This window comes from Monodon monoceros, unplaced genomic scaffold, assembly GCF_005190385.1.
Source record: "Monodon monoceros isolate NGI ecotype Baffin Bay Population unplaced genomic scaffold, NGI_Narwhal_1 Super_Scaffold_1, whole genome shotgun sequence".
NCBI classification, from domain to species: Eukaryota; Metazoa; Chordata; class Mammalia; order Artiodactyla; family Monodontidae; genus Monodon; species Monodon monoceros.
In genome coordinates, this window is record NW_021703765.1 from 79,897,214 (window position 1) to 79,917,895 (window position 20,682).

At 42.9% G+C, this 20,682-nt stretch overlaps 1 protein-coding gene and 1 non-coding gene across 4 annotated transcripts in view; both read right to left on the minus strand.

Annotated features, from left to right (window-relative positions):
• Positions 1-20,682, minus strand: part of CLIP1 (CAP-Gly domain containing linker protein 1) — a 122,417-nt gene that overhangs the window by 64,810 nt on the left and 36,925 nt on the right. For all 3 annotated transcript variants that reach the window (XM_029220031.1, XM_029220011.1, XM_029220020.1), the window contains 3 exons: positions 18,130-18,701; positions 3,972-4,096; positions 1,676-1,898 (listed from right to left, as the gene is read on the minus strand). In XM_029220031.1, the coding sequence (XP_029075864.1) occupies positions 1,676-1,898; positions 3,972-4,096; positions 18,130-18,701 (920 nt within the window). The remainder of the gene's footprint in view (positions 1-1,675; positions 1,899-3,971; positions 4,097-18,129; positions 18,702-20,682) is intronic.
• Positions 5,082-5,153, minus strand: TRNAE-UUC. Its single transcript has one exon. It is a non-coding gene; the product is annotated as a tRNA-Glu (tRNA).

Genomic DNA, 20,682 nt, shown 5'->3' on the forward strand with positions numbered 1-20,682 from the left:
ATATATACAAGGGATCACGTTGTTGAGGTGCATTTTTAAGAAGTCACGCTTTCAATTACTCTGTATTTTTGGTATATTCTTTTATGGTGATTTTTGGTTTAGAAACTATAGCCACGCTATATAAAGAGGTACAAAAACAAGCTGTTTTACAAGGCAAGGAGACTCATTTCTCTTTTGCTAGTTTTCTTCAAAAGAAAATAAGGTGAACTAAGAGGAATCAGAACTGTTCTAAAAAGTAAGAGGACCGGTTGGGGGAGCAGCGGGGGCGCTTGGGCATCTCCAAAGAAACGGACACTTAATTACAACGTAGTAAAAATTACACAAGAAATAATTCCTAATCCAGGGTAGATACTTTCACGGAATTGTTCCTGGATTAGTAAACTCGATTTCCACTTTAGAGTTTGCTGACCCACTCTGAACAAGGCTTCATCCAAACAGAGGGGTTTCTTCATCCATTTCACTCAAACATTCAAAAAGTTCTTCACAAGCTTTTCTCATAAGTCCATTTGTAATTTTTCTGTTGAAGATGCAGACTTTTATATGCAAAATGACATAGTCCAAGCAGGTATTTATTTTACTTGAACATAAGAGGAACAAAGTCCAGAGAAGCATAACCCCTACTTTAAAGAAAGACGCTTCCGCTGTTGCCTTCCCTGCCCAAGGTCAATGGAGAGAAGGCAAAATGAGATCAAGGGCCAGCCGTTGCCTTCCCTGCCCAAGGTCAATGGAGAGAAGGCAAAACGAGATCAAGGGCCAGCGGCCTTACTGCCCGATCATGACACTTCACATTCTAACTCCTGTCTGTCGTTCATTGTCATAAAGCAGAGATCCTGAATTCAGACTGGAGTATACAACCTCATACTGCCACTTCAAATTTAAACAGTATTTGCCTCACTTCCAGTGAATAAACTAAAGGGTGGGGGGTGGGAGGGGGCAAAGCCAAAAAGTCATTGCTTTGACACTAAAAAAAAAAGCATGACATTAACAAACAGAATGAGATGCTGCCTATTTTGATTCTGATGATTTTCTGTTGCTGATCTAAATGGGAAAGAGAGGGAGAAAGTAAGAGGGAGTGGGGGAAGGGGGAGATGGAGACAAAACAAAACATGGCTTTTCCTAGCATCCTTTCAAGTTCCCTAAGTTCCCCTCTGCATCCTCTGGCCTGAGTCAGGAACGCTCCACACACCAACTGCTTTCAGTGGGTTAGACTGTATGAACATAATACTAAAATTCTAAGAACATGCCTTTTCTCAAACGACTGTGGTTCCTAAAATTGTTTGATGTCAAAGAGAAAGAGACCCAGGTCCTTGAGGAAAAGGATCCCTCCAATTCTCCTGTCCTTCTGATGCCAAAATAATTTCAGAATACTCAATCATCCCATATGTTAGACTAAGTAGTAGTTACTATAGATTCACCAAGAACTGTTATATCTTAAAGTCTAAGGAACCTGAAAAGGGCTGTTAAAAAAATTATTTCAAACTTGTATTCTTGCTAGAGGTTTTTGTTTTGTTGCAAAATTTGTAAGGACGTTCACAAGCTACAGAGAACATTTAGTACAAGGGCAAGGGGAGACTTAACATCTCCTAAAGCAAAGCAGGCACACCGACGGGGTGGGGGAGCGGGCATTTACAGTGCCTGGGACGCAGAAACACGCAGCGGGGGAAGGGAGGCTTACCAATCCTGTCCGACTGGGCTTGCTGCTTACAGAGGAGGCCACAGAGCTCATGGAGCTGAGAGAAGAGGCAGAAGGGCTGCGCGTCAGGCTGGCGGGTGTGGTCGCCATCACCCGCCTCACGGCAGCGGCCTTGGCTTTGGCTGGTGTGGTGGAAGGGAAGCCAATCTTGGTCACTTTGTGGACAGGAGCAAACAGGCCATATTTGGGTTGACACTGAAAATACCTTTAGGGGACAACAACAGGAACAGTAACAAGAAGCAAGTTAATTACAAGAAATACAACTATAACCAAAAAGCTCTCCTGACTCGTAACTCATGACTGGTTTGCTGTGAATTTTACCAACCAGCTGGGGTGGTGCACCAGCCCGTGGCACTCACTGGTGTGCAAGCTGATAAATAACCATAATAATAGTTTTTTTAAAATTTATTATTTTTAAAATTTATTTATTTTTGGCTGCAGTGGGTCTTCGTTGCTGCGTGCGGGCTTTCTCTAGCTGCGGTGACCAGGGGCTACTTTTCGTTGCAGTGCGCGGGCTTCTCATTGTGGTGTCTTCGCTTGTTGCAGAGCAAGGGCTCTAGGCACGTGGGCTTCAGTAGTGGTGGCACACGGGCTCAGTAGTTGTGGCTCACAGGCTCTAGAGTGCAGGCTCAGTAGCTGTGGCGTGTGGGCTCAGTAGTTGTGGCTCGCGGGCTCTAGAGCGCAGGCTCACTAGCTGTGGCTCACAGGCTTAGTTGCTCCGCAGCATGTGGGATCTTCCCAGACCAGGGCTCGAACCTGTGTCCCCTGCATTGGCAGGTGGATTCTTAACCACTGCACCACCAGGAAAGCCCCACAATAATGTTTTAGAAAACACACTAGGAAATAACAGTATGATACACAGAGATGGAATCACTCATCTGTTACTAAGATTTTACGCAAAGGGAAGGTATTTCTACTATCTGATAAACACACAGCAGAGGAGTGATCCCACTTAATAAAACCCTGCCAAACAAAGGGCAAGAGAAATCAAACAAGCACCTAACTCTGGCAGATTCACTCAAGTAAAGGTGGAGTAGTATCAACTGGTACTGACACTTGGAGATCTCACGACTCTAGCGAATTATAACAACTTAATATGAAGGATATCAATGATATGGCTTCATAATCGTTGCAGCACCAAGAGATTTTTTTAATCTCCTCGAGGCATTGTTATTGTATTTGGTACGTAAGACCTATACGCTTATAACCAGTCTGTAAACATTTTATAAGTAAAATGTTAACTACAACACTTTATACTACTAACAATAATGCACCAGAGACCACAACTGTGCCCAAGGCCTTCAAAGCATCTGAAGTGTGGGAAACGCCTCTTGCATTCATCTGCATGACTTAACTCCCACCCTATCCCTGTGAGGTGAGAGTGGGGTTATCCTCACAGTGGAATAGGTGTGCTTGCCGTCAGTCCTCTTGCCACAGGATGGAATCCTTGTCACCAGATATAAAGACACATTTTGCGTTCTCGTCCTAACAAAAGCAGCTTCCTTCTCCTCACTCCCCCTACCCTCCAACGCCCAGAAACTCATTCAGACGTTGACTGCTATCAAAGGGAGAGCAGCCAAAAGGATGATATAGTATTTCCTTTCTATTTTGAAAAATAAAATGAAAACACTATAGATGATACTATAATTGTAGAAACATGTCATTACACACTTGTCTAAATCCATAGAATGTATACCAAGAATAAACTGTAATATAAACTACAGACTTTGGGGGATAATGATGTGTCAATATAGGTTCACCAGCTGTAATAAATGGACCACTTGGGTGCAGGATGTTGATAAGGGGGGAGGCTGTGCATGTGTGGGGCAGGGGGTAGAGGAGGGATATCTCTGTACTTTCCTCTCAATTCTGCTGTGAACCTAAAACTGCTCTAAAAAAAAAAAAGCCTTAAAAATAAATAGATAGGGCTTCCCTGGTGGTGCAGTGGCTAAGGATCCACTAGGACAGCCCACGCACAGCAACGAAGACCTAACACAGCCAAAAATAAATAAAATTAATAAAGTTTTAAAATAAAATAAATAGATAGATAAATAAACCAAACACTTGCTCAGAATCTACTCAGACGCACTGCACATATTACTAAAACAGACAGTCGAAAGACTGATTCTAGTGGGGGGAAAAACCTGTAGATGAGTCTTAGGAAATAAAAGTGCAGCTCTTCAAAACACTCACGTCCATTTTATTATACACGGTTGGTGGGATCGGCTTGAGCACCTTTACATGCAAGAGGGAGACGAGATTCCAACTGCAAACAAACCTTGTTCCAGCGACAGCCCCATCGTTCTTCCCAAGAGGCTCATCCAACTCCACACCACACCACTCCCCCTTGGCGAAGTCTGTCTCCCCAAGAAACCGGACGACGCCAGCCTTCGTGCCACCAACCTGGAAGAAGAGAACGTTAAAAGGAAGAGATGAACATAATTACAATTTCACAGCTTAATCCTTTGCAGCTGCAGCCAATACTGTGTTCCATCATTTCTCCAAGCAGCTCTTCTCTTAACCTCCTCTCCAACTCTTCAAAGCGTTCTCTCCAAAGGTTAGCAAAGTTCACCTGGGTGACTTCAGTCGCCAGAGTGATCCGATACCTGATATAGTCCAATAATGAAATCGCCTAGGTGATGCGCAGTCATCCACATTTAGTCCAATTAAAAAAATACCTTATCACTCCGGAGGGAGGTTTCTGCTTCAAAATAAATATTTGCTACAAAAATAAAACCCCTACGTCATTAAAGAAAAACAAAATTCATGCATAATCCACTGTAACAATTGCTGTGTTTATGTTCCCAAATGTCCTGTACATCATTATCCAGGTAAAGCAATAACACGTACATGTTAAAGACAAATATTCACACATCCACACACATGAAATGTAAATTCTTTAAAATATTTAAAATATTGATATTTTCCACTGTGAGGCTCTCCATTTCTTCACAACTATTAAAATGACTGTTCTTCACATTTTACATGAACTGTTCAAAGCTGTGAATCTTTTTAAATGTCTCTTTGTCCCAGCTGTTGTTTGACATAACATGCAAACATTAATTATTTCCAAAATTATCCCATCAGCATTTATTATTTCTTCCTTTGCCATTATTTTTCTATTTCAAATACTCATTTTATCGTATCCTCTCTCACATGCACATAAGAACAGATCTGAGTCTTATTACAGTTTCAAAAAGTTCAGTAACTGTGCTACTGCCATGGCATTTTGATTACTGCTACTTCACAACCTGCATGATATTTCCTGGGGCTGGCTTTCCCTTATTACTATTATTCTTCAGAATACTGATTTTCTTACTTTTAGCTAAGCTTCTTTTTTGTTTTTTTAAGATTTTTTGGCTGAGCCTCAGGGCTCGCGGGGTCTTAGTTCCCCAACCAGGGCTCGAACCTGGGCCCCAGCGGTGAAAGCACAGAGTCCTAACCACTGGACCACCAGGGAATTCCCTCTTTTTCCTTAATTAAAAAAAATTCCCTAATTATACAAGAGGCGAGTCACCGCAGGCAATTAAGAACATTATGAACAAAAAATAAATGTTATTCCTGTAATCTCAACACCCAGGGACACTCACTGCTGACATTTTGGTTCATTTTCCCTCTTATTTTATGGCAGCTGTTTAACATCCACAGTACAGATGTATCACAATATGTACTTTACTCATTTTTCGTTTGGGATGTTCACCTTTTTCTTACTGATTAAAAAGGTAACTCTTTATAATGAATTAATTCTTTTTTTTTTTTTTTGGCGGTACGCGGGCCTCTCACTGTTGTGGCCTCTCCCGTTGCGGAGCACAGGCTCCGGATGCGCAGGCTCAGCGGCCATGGCTCACAGGCCCAGCCGCTCCGCGGCATGTGGGATCTTCCCGGACCGGGGCACGAACCCATGTCCCCTGCATCGGCAGGTGGACTCTCAACCACCGCGCCACCAGGGAAGCCCATGAATTAATTCGTGAATAGCCAATGCATTCTCATGGTTCAAAAACTTTTAAATATATGTATCCAGGGAAAAGCCTCTCTTACTAAACTGGTGTCCCTAACTATCCCACCCTCCCCATCACAGGTAGCCACTGCTATTGATGTAGAGTGTATCCTCCTCTCAGCATTGCTTTATGCATATAAAAGCAAATGTTGGGGCTTCCCTGGTAGTGCAGTGGTTAAGAATCCGCCTGCCCATGCAGGGGACACAGGTTCGAGCCCTGGTCCGGGAAGATCCCACGTGCCGCGGAGCAACTAAGCCTGTGCGCCACAACTACTGAGCCTGCACTCTAGAGCCTGCGAGCCACAACTACTGAGCCCGTGTGCCACAACTACTGTGCCTGCACTCTAGAGCCCATGAGCCACAACTACCGAGCCCATGTGCCACAACTACTGAGCCCGCGCACCTAGAGCCTGTGCTCCGCAACAAGAGAAGCCACCGCAATGAGAAGCCCGCGCACTGCAATGAAGAGTAGCCCCGCTCGCCGCAACTAGAGGAAGTCCACGTGCAGCAACGAAGACCCAACACAGCCAAAAATAAATAATTTCTTTTTTAAAAGGAAATGTTAATTCATGTTTTTACTCCTCCCTTTCATTTTTACATACAAAAAATGAGCTGTCTTGCACCTGTACTACATGAGCTGTCCTGCACCTTGCTTTATTCCACATCAAGACACAGAGAACGTCCTCCTTGTGTTTACAATCGCACGTCATTCCACTATACGGATTCACTCCAGTTTATTAAATCAGCCCCCACTGGGAGACATTTAGGTTATGTAGGTTTACTGATTTAATAAATTTAAAAATCATTTTGGTTAATTAAAAAAAAAAAGTCCAACGGGATTGTGTTAAATGTAGACTTACCTTGGGAAGGTAACTTATTTTATCGAGCTTCACAAGGAACCAGCTTTTAAGTTTTTCCTTTTTGTTTTTAATGTTCTCTATTTTATTTAATTCACTTTTTATCTCACTATTTCCTTTTTTCGCACTTCCTTGTTGTTTATTACTCTTTCCTTCCTAACTTCTTAAGACCAATACTAATTTGCTTTTTAATACCAAAGCTATTTTGTTCTAATTTTTCTCTGAATATAGTTTTCTATGAGTTTGGGATGATACACATTTTTTTCCAGCTCTATTTAAGCTTTTTTTTTTTTTTGCAGTATGCGGGCCTCTCACTGTTGTGGCCTCTCCTGTTGCGGAGCACAGGCTCCAGACACGCAGGCTCAGTAGCCATGGCTCATGGGCCCAGCCGCTCCGCGGCATGTGGGATCTTCCCGGACCAGGGCACGAACCTGTGTCCCCTGCATCGGCAGGCGGACTATAAACCACTGCACCACCAGGGAAGCCCCTCTATTTAAGCTTTGTAGAAAATGGAAAATGTTAAAGTCTCAAAGCTATATACTTTTTCTCTGAAAGACAAACTCTTTGTGAAACTGATTTAAGGAACCAAAGCAGTTACAGTTTAAGGTACTCTAGGCAGGAGAGCATGTGAAGGGTGACAGAGGGCAGGCAGTCCCCGGACAGTTCAGAAACATCCTGGTGTCATGACAGGTGTCACTGAGGAAAGATGGAGTTGGAGGCTGGAGAAAACTCCACGCAGGAACCGTTGTATCCAGCACCGCAATCCACAGTGCACAGCAGGAGACACTCAACAAACATTTGCTGAAGAAATGAAAGGTGACCTTCTCCGTAGGGAGCTACACAGGAAAGGCCATTTTTCCATGTAAACCAACAAAAGGAAAAAGATATCCAGTGGCTGAGGCTGAATTTCATGGCTCAGAAGAGAGCAAAGGAAGAAATATGCTAACACGGACTAAGTAAGCATGGGCTCCAAGTTGAACAAATTCAAATGCCAGCTCTGTCTATGAGTTAGTCAAGTTGCTTAGTTTCTAAATCTTAGTTTCGGAACTTCCCTGGTGGTCCAGTGGTTAAGAATCTGCCTTTCAATGCAGGGGACGCAGGTTCGATCCCTGGTCGGGGAATTAAGATCCCACATGCCGCGGGACAACTAAGCCTGCGTGCCACAACTAGAAAGAAGCCCTTGCGCCACAACAAAGAGCCTACGTGCTGCAGCTAAGATCCAATGCAGCCATAAATAAATCAAACAATCTTAGCTTCCTCATAAGTAAAATGGTGATAATTACAGGATTGCTGTGAAGATTAAATAAAATAATCCACATAAAACTGTTTAGTCAGTGCCTGACAGAGAGTGTGAGAGTCTGCTATATGTTAGCAGCCAGTGTGTCCATGCTAAGGAAAGTGCTAGTTCTAGATCTGGCAAATGGGACTTTTTAGCACTCTTATTGGTAACCATGGAATGTATGAATAGTAACCTATATAAAACTGGCCTCTGTTTTCTCTGTCCTCTTACACACCTTTCAGAGCAGCAGACTAACCAGCATCACATGAGCAGAACACAGCACATTAGCTAAAGATGATGCAATCTTTCCAGATAATCTGTTGAATTCTTTGGGGGTGAGTCTAAGTTACTGTCATGACAACTGTTTTTCCAAGAGGCGTCTAACAGGCTGTGGGCAGTAAATTCTCCAAACAAACCGTGGCTTCACTCAGATCAGAAGCTTTATAACAAATTACCACAAACAGATCAGCAACTTTTTCTCTAAATGCAGGTAACAGAACATACATCTACCCCACCCCCCCCAAAAAAGCCATAAAGTTTGTTTCAAATGGATGACTACTAGTTCCTAGAATGGGCAGTTTTCTTATACTTTTTCTCTCACCTAACTTGAAATTCTTGACTCATATAACATAATATGCTTTCCTTTCCCCTCTGAAAGATCCTTAGTAATTATTCAAAATATCTTTAACACAGACAGAAAGTCACATCCAAAATCACTCACTTTTCTACTTAATCATTTTACAGTCAAATTTTTTTCTAAGCATTTAAACATGGTTTTATAAAGTTAAGTTTTACTTCTCATGTGTTCCAGAGAACCCAGAGTATTATAGCATGTGCACTTACATTAAGTATAAGCCACAATTTTCAAATCTATGTTTTAGGGGCAGATAACAGGATTTTTAAAAAATATTTATTTATTTATTATTCATTTGGTTGCACTAGGTCTTAGTTGTGGCAGGCAGGCTCTTTACTTGTGGCAGGTGGGCTCCTTGGTTGCAGCTCGCTGGCTCCTTAGCTGTGGCATGGGAACTCTTAGTAGCGGCATGCATATGGGATCTAGTTCCCTGACCAGGGATCGAACCCAGGTCCCCTGCATTGGGAGCATGGAGTCTTAACCACTACACCGCCAGGGAAGTCCCAGATATCAAGGTTATTAAAGATAAAAAATTTTACAACATTGAAACAAAAAAAATGGATCCCTACGGCAAACACAAGTAACTACCATTCATTCTCTTTACTTTCAGGATATATACATATAACTCATAACACTGTGGTCAACCTAAGTCAAAATTAGAAGTCACTACTGGAGACCAAATTAATTTAAACTAGAAACTCAGCTAAAGGAAAACCTAGCTGTGGTCAGGCTTTAGCAAATCTCAGGTTTTTCAGCTCTCATTCATTCATTCAATATATATTTCCTGAGTGCTTGGGCCCTGAGGATACAAATATAAACAGAATACAGTGTTGGTCACTGACAGAAAAATTCAAGCAAATATTTCTAGTGAAAAGTGATAAGCACTTTAAGAGGTTTCTACAAAATGCTGTGGGAACAGAGACAAACACCCTTCTTGTAAACTCTTTTGAAAAATAAGAACACTGATAAATTCTGCTGGGGACTTCCCTTGTGGTCCAATGGCTAAGGCTTCACGCTCCCAATGCAGGGGGCCCGGGTTCCATCCCTGGTCAGGGAACTAGATCCCACATGTCACAACTAAGAGCCCGTGTGCCACAACTAAGGACTCCACGTGCTACAACTAAAAAAGATCCTGTGTGCTGCAACTAAGACCTGGCGCAGCCAAATAGATAAATAAATAAATATTTAAAAAGAAAACATTCTGCTGGGCTGATGAATGGGTCCACAAACAGGAAACAGGAAACCTTTCATCCTCTCTCAACTCTCCCATCTATTCATCAAATCTCAAACAAGCCATTTAACCTCACTCTGCCTCAATTTATAAAGCTATAAAATGTCCAGTGGGTGGTAATGAGGGACTGTTCCACAGGGATTTCGTGAGCAACTGAATTTCGGGAGGTGGCTTCTTATCTGCCACATTGTAGGTTAAGCAGCTTAATTTAAAAAGGTAACTATGGCTAATTGGTATTTACCCATACAAATTTAGCCCTGACTTAAAACTTAATCACCTGTGAGATGATGACAGCCATATTTCGTATTACCTCAACTAGAGAGCAATCCAGCTTAGGGCAGCTCCACTGGGCAACTCCTGCAAGAACGGTAAGATTCGCCTGGCCCGGTTTTTATCCACTGGTCCTAATTGCATCTCTTGTCATACTTTACAGTGTTACTCCTCCCCTTTAAGGGTATAATGTGACAACAGTATTTAAAACCCTTTGATTCTTTTGACAGTATTTTATGAACACCTGCTGTGTGCCAGGCACTGTTCTAAGTGCTTGGGAAAAGACAGTGAATGAGACAGAAAGTTTCCAGACTCTCATGGAGCCTAAGTTCTGGTCAGAGGGAGATGGGCAATGAACAAATAAATAAATGAAAAGATCATTTTAAATACATAGAGGGGGACTTCCCTGGTGGCACAGTGGTTAAGAATGTTAAGTGGTTAAGAACCTGGACACAGGTTCGAGCCCTAGTCCGGGAAGATCCCACATGCTGTGGAGCAACTAAGCCCGTGAGCCACAACTACTGAGCCTGTGCACCACATCTACTGAAGCCTGTGCGCCTAGAGCCCGTGCTCTGCAACAAGAGAAGCCACCACATGAGAAGCCCATGCACCGCAACAAAGAGTAGGCCCCGCCCGCAGCAACGAAGAGCCAACGCAGCCAACAATTATTAATTAATTAAACTATTGCTATTAAAACAAAAGACCTGACACAGCCATAAAAGAAAAATAAATAATAAATGAATTTTTAAAAACATCCATTTGTAACTGTTTAAACATTTAATAGGAACCAAAAAAAAAAAAAACCTACTATCCCTGAGGCTGATAAAAGAGCAGAATATTTAGTTGCCAGAGTCACACTCTTTTAAAGCACTGAGATCAAAAAGTACCCCACTTGACCACAACGGTATTAGCCAAGTTTGCTTTTCTAATCTATATGTTTCAGAAGCTACAAAGAGTCTCAGCCTCAAGATATTTTTGTAAGTATGCTTAAAGAATTCACAGAAGCAGTATTAAAAGTTAGAAGATGTGATCTAGCAACAGGCATTGCAACATTAGACTCTGGCCCGGGCAGTGGTCCAACCTTCCTCTCTTCAAGTCCCAAAGCTAGACAGCATAAGGTGCCTCCTCAACCCAGAAACTCCCAAGCCCCAAGAGCCTACACAGAGTCCTCAAGGCAGAGATACCAGCTTTGACATGTTTGGCGTAAAGATACCGGCTTAGGTTTGCAAAGAGAGCCTAATTTCACACTGACCAGCCAGGGCGCAGGTACTGAGCCCCGCAGAAAACCCCCAGCACTGTGAAAACAGCACTGGGGTAGGCAGACAGGGCGCCACCACACAGGAGAGCAGCGTGATGAGATCCACGCGTCAGGCGCATCACTCCGTAATTGTGTGAAGACCAGAACCGAGGAGAGACGGAGCGTGGACAGCGGTCTGGGGGTCCAGGTGCAGAGGATGATGGCTTAATGCAAGGCAGCGCAGGACAATGGGGCTGCAGAGAGGAGGACAGATAGTAAAACCAAAGACATGAAATCCAGCGGGCAGATGGATGAGTTGATGCATCCCCAAGCCTCAAAAGTGAAAATGGCAAAAGCACACGAATCCTACCCTCTCACAGCTGAAAGCAACGAGCAGGAAGAGGAGCCCCGCTATCAGCTATGAACTAAGAAGCGGCTCTACTGAGCCCAGCTGTGCACAGAGAGGAGGAAGCTGCCGAATCTAGCTTCTCATCAACAGTGTGATTCTCTGCGCTCCTTCCCAGACAACCCTACAAGGCTATGCTAAGATTTAAGGCTTATGGAAATTGAAAATGGAAAAAAAAAAAAAAAAAAGGAAAACTAAAATCAGAAAAAATGATTCAAATCTGCAGCAATCCTCACTGCAAAGGAATTAGGCTAAGACTGTGGTGCTGGAAAAGATCTCAACATTCAGCCAAGGTGTCCAGGAAGAGTTAACATAATGTGAACATCTGGAGTCTTCTCAACCTTGGGCCATACAAAATAACAGATCCTTCTACTAACAACTACTCTATCAGCAATCAAGGGAAGGAGAGGTCACTGTGTAAAGAACAGCTTCCCTAGAGCTCAAACGCCCCACCCAAAAAGAGCCCAAGAACCCCCCAGGTAGATGATGAACAAACGCCCAATATAAGTGCAATATCACAACCAGACTTGTAGATTTGGGGGTTATAAGTCACTGCTAAGAAGACTGAGAAAAGCAGAAGAAATCAAATTATTAGAAAGGGCACACTTGTACACACTTTGTGGGAACATAAAATGCTAACGGCTTTTTGGACTGTACTTTGGCAATATTTATTATGATTTAAAATATTTATGTATTTTTTGACTCAGAAATTTCATTTCTAGGGAAAAAAGGCGGGGAGCAATCTAAATGTCTATGATTAAATTAGGTGCCCCAAACAGTGTGATATCAAACAGCAGCTTATTATTTTAAATGAAGAGTTGTATTTATTTACTAGCATAGAAATGCCCCAAATCTATCAAAGTATACTGTAAAATGGTGTGTATATAATATGACCCCACTATATGTATTTTAAATTTACATGTTATAATAAGTCTCACAAATAATGCTGAACAAATGAAGACACACAGAAAAGTACATACTAAATGAACTGTAGTTATTTAGGCTCAAACACAAGCAAAATAACTTATAAGATTTTTTTTTTAAATCTCAGGAAGATGTTTTTCCCTTTCACAGTATCCAAAAGACCTACAGATTTACACTATAGGATTCTTAGTTTAAGAGCCCTGCGAGCAGCTCGTAGAAAGATAAAGCTTGTCACTTTAAAAACAAAAGCCTAAAAAGTCTCCTTCTCATACTTGGTCATAAGCTAAGAATTCAGCATAGAACATACAGTACCGGACATGGAGACAACCATCCTGAAACAGAACGGCTGGAAGTCAGTCAAGTTCTCGAGAACCTGACATCACATCCCTGAAATAGTGCCTACACCCGAAAATGCAGCAAGACCATCTCCAAAACATTCCGAGTAATTGGTCATCCCAGGGATTCCCAGTCTGGAAAGAGGTGAGTCTGAGAGTCAGCTGGACCGCAGCATCAGCCCAAAGCAGCTCATGCCACAAGACAGATGAAAGCAATCTTCAACTACGGAGATCTGTGGAATATTCGTGAGGACAAATGGGAAAACAGAGGGGCCAGAAGGAGATGGGAAGGAGGCAGGTGGGTTTGTTACAAGCAGCTCCAACTGACCCTCCTTGACCCAGCTCATCTACCCCACTGAGGCCCACCAGCGTGGAGGGGGGCGAGGACAGGCTTCCCCAGGCCAGGACTGCCTCCCCCAAGATGGGAGTGCCCAATACAGTCATAGCTCAGGAGCTCCCACCTGGATCTTCAAGAGGTCATTGGGCTAAACCACACACCTGATGCAGAAATCCCCTTTCCTGCTCTTCCGGCGATGAGAGCAAGAACTGGAGAGAGCTGCATGGAGAAGGCAGCCTCCACTCCTGCCCTCTCTGTGCTCGTTCCAAGTGGAAGGCGCCACGAGGGCACTGGGGGCGGGACTGGGAATATTCTATACTGCTCCTCACGTAACAGTGACCTAACGAACTTAGTTCTATTGGAAGTTTTTTACTGAAGCATAACTGACTTACAATGTCACATTAGTTCAGGAGTGCAACGTGGGGACCTGATACTCTCATATGTTACGAAATGATCACCAGGAAAATTCTAGTAACTGTCTATCACCATACAAAGTTATTACAATATTACTGACTACCTTCCCTATGCTGTACATGACATCCCTGTGATTTACTTATTTTATGACTGGAGGTTTGTACCTCTTAATCCCCTTCACCTAATTCGCCCACTCCCCCCCCATCCCCCTCTGGCAGAACCAGTTTGTTCACTGTATCCATGAATGAGTCTGTTTCTGTTTCATTATGTGTGTTGGTTTGTTTCATATTTTTAGATTCCACATATACAAGGAAAATCATATGATATTTATCTTTCCTCTGACTTATTTCACTTAGCATAATACCCTCTAGGTCCATCCATGTTGTTGCCAGTGGCAAGATTCCGTTCTTTTTTATGGCTGAGTAATATTCCATTGTATATATATACCACATCTTTATCCACTCATCCACTGATGTACATTTAGGTTGCCAACAGAAGTTTTCTTTAATTAGGAGAATTCCAATCAAATATTTCAGATTTCTAAATCTAATTCCCTTTATACATGAATTTTGAAGTAGAAATGTTTTACATTCCTAAATCAAAGATTTCTATTATCTATTCTATTTAATGTGCTGCCTTCTATTCAAGGCAGCACATTGAAGTAGAAAAAAACATATTAACTGGGAACAAGAGGCCACAATGATACGTATACACGTACATCACATATGACCTGAGGCAAGCTGCATTTCTTCTCTGGGCTTCAGTATTCTAAGCCAAAAGAGGCATTTGTGGATCTCAAAAGAGCCTTTCCAGATCTAAAATACTGTGATTCTAAGGTACTCCTTTATTTTCTCCTAGAAATACTAACCAAAACAGTAAATAATTTTACTGCCTCTAATTACTGCCTCTCATTAGACTTAAGACTCTTAGAGATTCAAATTCTGTTCCAAGTATGCTAGGTTTGAACATGTAATTAAAATGTTCCTACAAATACACCATTCAAGCCTCTACAAACCAACCTGCATCTGCAGATCCTCCTTCCTTACTATAAAAATGGAGGAAATCTCCGTCCGTCTCAATCGAAGGCAAAGCAATCCCCGTGTGTGCTCAGGGTGCCACCTCTTCCCAGGAACCTCATCCCAACACTGATTCCCCACCACCACCACTGTATCTGCACCCTGTTCCTCTAGTCCAGATCAGTTTAGTCAGGATGTAAACACCCCGGACTCTGCCGTCTTTAGAAAACATCTTCCCTAGATCCAATACTCCTCCAGCATCAGCCTGACAACTCTACCCTCCTTCAACATCTGACTTCTTCAAAGAACCGTCACCCCAAGTCCACCTTCAACCACCCCTGATCTACTCCTTACGAAGCAGCTGGAGCGATCTTTCCGAACTACAGATCTAATCACATCATTTATCACTCTTGTTGCTCTTAAGGTCAAAATCAAAATCCTTAACACGGCCTAAACTTACAGGCCCTATGTCACCAGTCCCCGCAGACACCACCTCGTGAATGAGTCTCATCTCCTACCCCTATGGGCTCCTCCGCCTGTGCGGAGTGACACTGGCCACTTCCCCAAACGTGCCAACTCCCTCCCATCTGCCAATCCCTCTGCTAGAATGTTCCCTCTTGCCACTACCATTCCTCTGCCTGGCCAATTCCTACTCTCCTTCAGGTCCACTTCAATCCTTACATCCTCATGGAAGCCTTCTGTTGTAAGCTAAACCATCCGGACCTTATCATTTTGTCTGTTTTATCAGCCAAGCAGCACAATACTTGACTAGAAATTTAATCAACTGTTTCTTACTCTGGTGGAAAAGGAGAGCTACTTGTTTTGAAAGCGTGCCATACGCTATCCCATTTCATTTACAGCTAAGCACTTAGAATGGAATTGCATATAACCTGCAGTCTAACCTACAAAGCTGTCCTGTGCTAAGGTAACAGGCTTCTGATTTAACCAAAGCTTACTAGATAAATATGTACCATAAGTCTTAAATATTTTTAGGCCCTTTGACCTAGTAATTCCCCCGCTATAAATTTATCCTAGGAAAGTAAGAGAGATACACACAAAAAATTTTAAATGGCATCCATGGCAGCAATATCTATACAGTAAAAAGTGGAGGAGAGGGGAGGGGAAGTAAACATCAGTAAAAATGAAAAGGAGAGTAAGCATCAGAAAACCTTCACTGTTGGGCTTCCCTGGTGGCACAGTGGTTGAGAGTCCGCCTGCCGAGGCAGGGGACACGGATTCGTGCCCCGATCCGGGAAGATCCCACATGCCGCGGAGCGGCTGGGCCTGTGAGCCATAGCCGCTGAGCCTGCGTGTCCGGAGCCTGTGCTCCGCAACGGGAGAGGCCACGACAGTGAGAGGCCCGCGTACCGCAAAAATAAATAAATAAATAAATAACCTTCACTGCAACAGTGGTTAGGATACATGCTCTCACTGCCGAGGGCCCGGGTTCAATCCTTGGTGGTGGAACTAAAATCCCACAAGCCGTTCAGCGTGGTTAAAAAATAAAGTAAAATTGGTATAGAAAGTGAGTATGAGCTAAACAAACAAGTTACAGATTGAGCCGCAGAGCACGGACATACTGAAATGATGCTCTAAATTCTGAAGCATCAACTGCTAAAACTCATGACTATTATAACCAGAAGAAGGAACCTACTGACCTTGAAACTAAGAGATCCAGAAGGACCCTGTTGAAGGTAACAGGTATTAAAGGGTTCCCACAGGTGCATGGGGCCTTCTAGATTCATGATGCTACAGGACTGGGAGACAGAAGTCCCAAGTTCTAAATCTAAAACCTATAGTGAACGTACTATACGACTACAGGGAGTCACTGCCTTTCTCGGGGCTTAAGTTTTCTTGTCTGTAGGACAAAAAAATCACAAAAACTTCCAATTTTAAAATTATACTATCAATCATCAGCTCTCCGTGACAGGTTCTGGAGTAAAAATACCTAAATTTTAATTGCAGAAGCACCACTCTTCAGGTTGTATGACCTTGGGCAAGTGATTGTACATCTTAGGACCTCAGTTTCCTCACCAATTCTATGGGGGCTACTCCATATACTGCTGACACATTCAACGAGATGCACGGGACATTCTAAAGGCTAACAGCCATTCTTTTTTTCCCATTATATTACTGTAAGCCTCCAAGACTGATGGAATTTTTACGGATACAAAGGAAACTGAAGAGCACAGGGTCAAAGACTTCAGACAAACGTCATACCTTGAACTGAACTGACTAAAGTGTTGAAAAAGTCAGAAAATAGCTTTAAATTTTCATCAATGAGAAAAACAGCTACCATTTCTTGGGAATTCTCTGGCAGTCCAGTGGTTAGGACTCGGTGCTTTCACTACCGAGGGCCTAGGTTCAATCCCTGGTCAGGGAACTAAGATTCCACAAGCCACATGGTGTGGCCAATAAATAAATAAATAAATAAGGTTCTGCTGTTTAAAAAAAAAAGTTACCATGTCTTGAGTGTTGACTGGATACCAGGCACTGCTGAGGATGTCATATGCATCAGCTAATTTAATCCTCACAACAATGCTAGATGTCAGCACTATTATTCAACCTCATTTTCATAGATGAGAAAACTAAGAAGTTAAATAACTTGCTACGGTCACAAAGGCAGAGTTGGACTCAGCTTGTGTTTTTAGCACTGCTACACTGCCTCTCGTTTAACACAAACAAACAAAAATAAATCAGTCACTGTGTCATTCAGGGGTTCTAGAATGTACAGCATGTAGACCTTATACATTGTTTCCTGCTTATTAGCAAAAAAAAAAAAAAGAAACTACAGTACATTTCTTTTTTCTTAATATTTATTTATTTGGCTGCATCGGGTCTTAGCTGCCGCGCACTCTTCTCTCTAGTTGTGGCGTGCAGGTTCCAGAGCGCACGGACTTGGTTGCCCCTCGGCACGTGGGACCTCAGTTCCCGGACCAGGGATCAAACCCGCATCTCCTGCATTGGAAGGTGGATTCTTAACCACTGGACCACCAGGGAAGTCCCTCCTTTCTTTTCCTAGACCTAAACCTGATCATTTAAAAGGCAGAGAAATTCTGAAATAACATCCTGTGATCTCTGAGTTTTCCAAGACACTCAAAGAAACAGGATCTCATATTTACCCACACACTATCCTTAAAGCAAAAATTAAAAACCAGAAAGAAAAAAAAACCTTTGTTAAAAACATCTAAGTCCATCTCTCAGCTTGTTTTGTCAGTAAAGTTACCTTAATGTTTACAAGCTAAAAACTCAATATTCTTTTGACTAAACGAAGATAAAACTAGAATCGATCCCTGCAAACCTACGCTTATACTACGCACAAACTACGTAGCCAGTTTCTAATCTGTTGTATATTTACACATAAACGGAACCAGAAAAGCTGATTACTTACTCTAAAAATGAATGGTCATCCCTACAGAACAGATTCTGAGCCCGCATGTGTGTAGTTCAACCCGTCACTCAGGTCAACATAACGACCTTGGAAGGTTCATGGACTCACCAATACTCGGTCTCCAATTTTGAGCTCTCTTTCTCCTTTCTTGATTGAGCCGGCCTCCGAAAGGTTGGAAATAGATTCACTGGTGGTTTTTGTAAGGTTGCTGATCTGAGACGTAGCTGAAGGTTCCTTTGCGGTTGGCTGGGGCGATTTATGGGGAATATTTGAGGGGGTGGCTGGGGAAGAGGACACCATGCTGGCTGTCGAAGTGGACAGAGGCGAAGTCGTTCTGGAAGCATGAGTTGTCTGCAGGCCGTCGGCTTCATCTTCTGCCTGCACCTTCCTCGTCAACTTTGAAGGTCGGGTGAATATGCCCTTTAAAGGCTCACACTGGAAATACCGAATTCCTGCCACTGAACCATCATTCTTGCCTATGGGTTCATCTAAAACGATCCCGGCCCATTGGCCTGGTGCAAACTGGGTTTCTCCCAGGAACTGGATAAATCCAGGCTTATTCCCATTCACCCAAACTCGCTCCCCAACTCGAAAATCATCCACAAACTCCTCTTGTGTCTCAGCAGACGGAGTGCTTGATGCTTTTTCACTGGATATTGTTTTTTCTATTGGAGCTGCAACTGAAAACAGAAGAAAGGATCAGAAAAGATTCAATTTCATATTTAAGCAGGCAACCCCTAAGTTAAAAGGAAAATAAACTAGACAAAGGGCCAAAAGCAACAGAAGTAGCCACAACTCTTCAAGAGGTACTCTGTTTATCTTTTTTTTCTTTTTCTTTTTTTTTTTTAGCAAGGAGGCAAAAAGTACTTGACCCATCACTACCATTTTCTTTTTTTTTTAATTAACTTATTTATTTATTTTGGCCGCGCTGGGTCTTCATTGCTGCACGCAGGCTTTCTCTAGTTGCGGCGAGCGGGGGCTACTCTTCATTGCAGTGCGCAGGCTTCTCATTGCGGTGGCTTCTCTTGTTGCAGAGTACGAACTCTAGGCACGCCGGCTTCAGTAGTTGTGGTGCACGGGCTTAGTTGCTCCGTGGCATGTGGGATCTTCCTGGACCAGGGCTCGAACCTGTGTCCCCTGCATTGACAGGCAGATCCTTAACCACTGTACCACCAGGGAAGTCCCGCATCACTACCATTTTCAATGCTGTCAAAACTCAGTGAGCTGATAAGACTTAGTCCTTATCTGCAATTAAGATTGGAAGAAGTCAAAATTGGGGAAAAAAGGAGTCCTTTTCCCAGAATTCATAATATAGGTCCGATTTCACTCTTCACCCTGTATCCTGCACATGATGAGCAAATGCCCATTCAGACCCACTGAGACGGGCTCTATTCCCCCATTTGAGTGGTCAGTTAAAGCTGACAGGACTAGGCCCATTTAACCACACACATTCACAATTAACTTGATGCAGGAGGGGATTCAGTGCCGCAGTCCCTACCATCATTATTCCAAGACTACTCCTTTGCTAGCAGAAATGGAAATCACAGCAGGGAAGAAAAGAGAGCATCTGGCCTCACTCCCTGTAAAGGCAAGATGACTTGGCAAACTCTACCCTACGGTAAAGACAGAGTTAAATTCTGCCAGGAATGTGATATTTACACTGGAAATACACTCACGCATTCACCCAGCAAGCGTTTATTAAATATTTAGCGTGAACTGGCAAAGAGAGCCTGAATTCTTAATGTCTGCCATTTACTGGGCATATCGTGATCTCAGGATGTTCCATGACCTCTCTTAGTTTAGTTTTTTCATCTGTAAAAGGGGAAAGGAGTAATATCTATCTTGAGGGGTTCTTTTCCTTGAATGAGGATTAAATGAAATAATGTATTTATCCAAGTTATGCATCTTTCTTGAGTTCCTACCACTCCGGAACTAGTCCCAGGCATCGCTCTTCACCAGGGACAAAGCAAGACAGCACAGTCCATGCCTTCATAGAGCTCAGAGTCTAGTGGTAGAGAAGCAGACAGTCAAGGCACGCATCACGTAACTTCAGGTGGTCTAAGTGCTGTGAAGGAGACAGTGCCTCTGGGCAGAGCAGTCAGGAAAGGCCTCCTGGAGGAGGTGATATCTAGTCTGAGGCCTGACTGACAGGAGTGAATCACACAGACTGGGGAGCAGAGTGGCCCAGCGGAGCGAGAGTGCGTGCTGAACATCTCTTTACCCTACATAGAAAGGGGGACTGTGGAGTTTCCATTTGTGGAGGGTTTTTTTTGCTTGTTTGTTTGTTTGTTTAGAAGACAGTGGATGCTCTCAGATAGAACAGATAATAATCTGCCAAAGACAGGGGCCAGTTTTTTTTTAGCATCAGTTCTGGTTTTGCACGTCAACAGTTACTCTTCCCAGAGTGCTGCAAGCATGAATTTCTGAAAAACAATGTTCATAAAAGTGTCTTGAATTCCTTGGCAATCACTTCCTTTTAAGCGTGTAAGTTTTAGTATTAATAAGCTGCTTTAATCTTAATTTAAAAAAACCTAATGTGTGCCAAGTAATACTGGAGAAACCAAGTTGAATTACTCATGATCCCTGGACTCAAGGACTTCAAGCGCTAAAAGGTATGCCCGAAAAATACTAAAAGTGAAAAAGACAATTCTAACAGGGGTA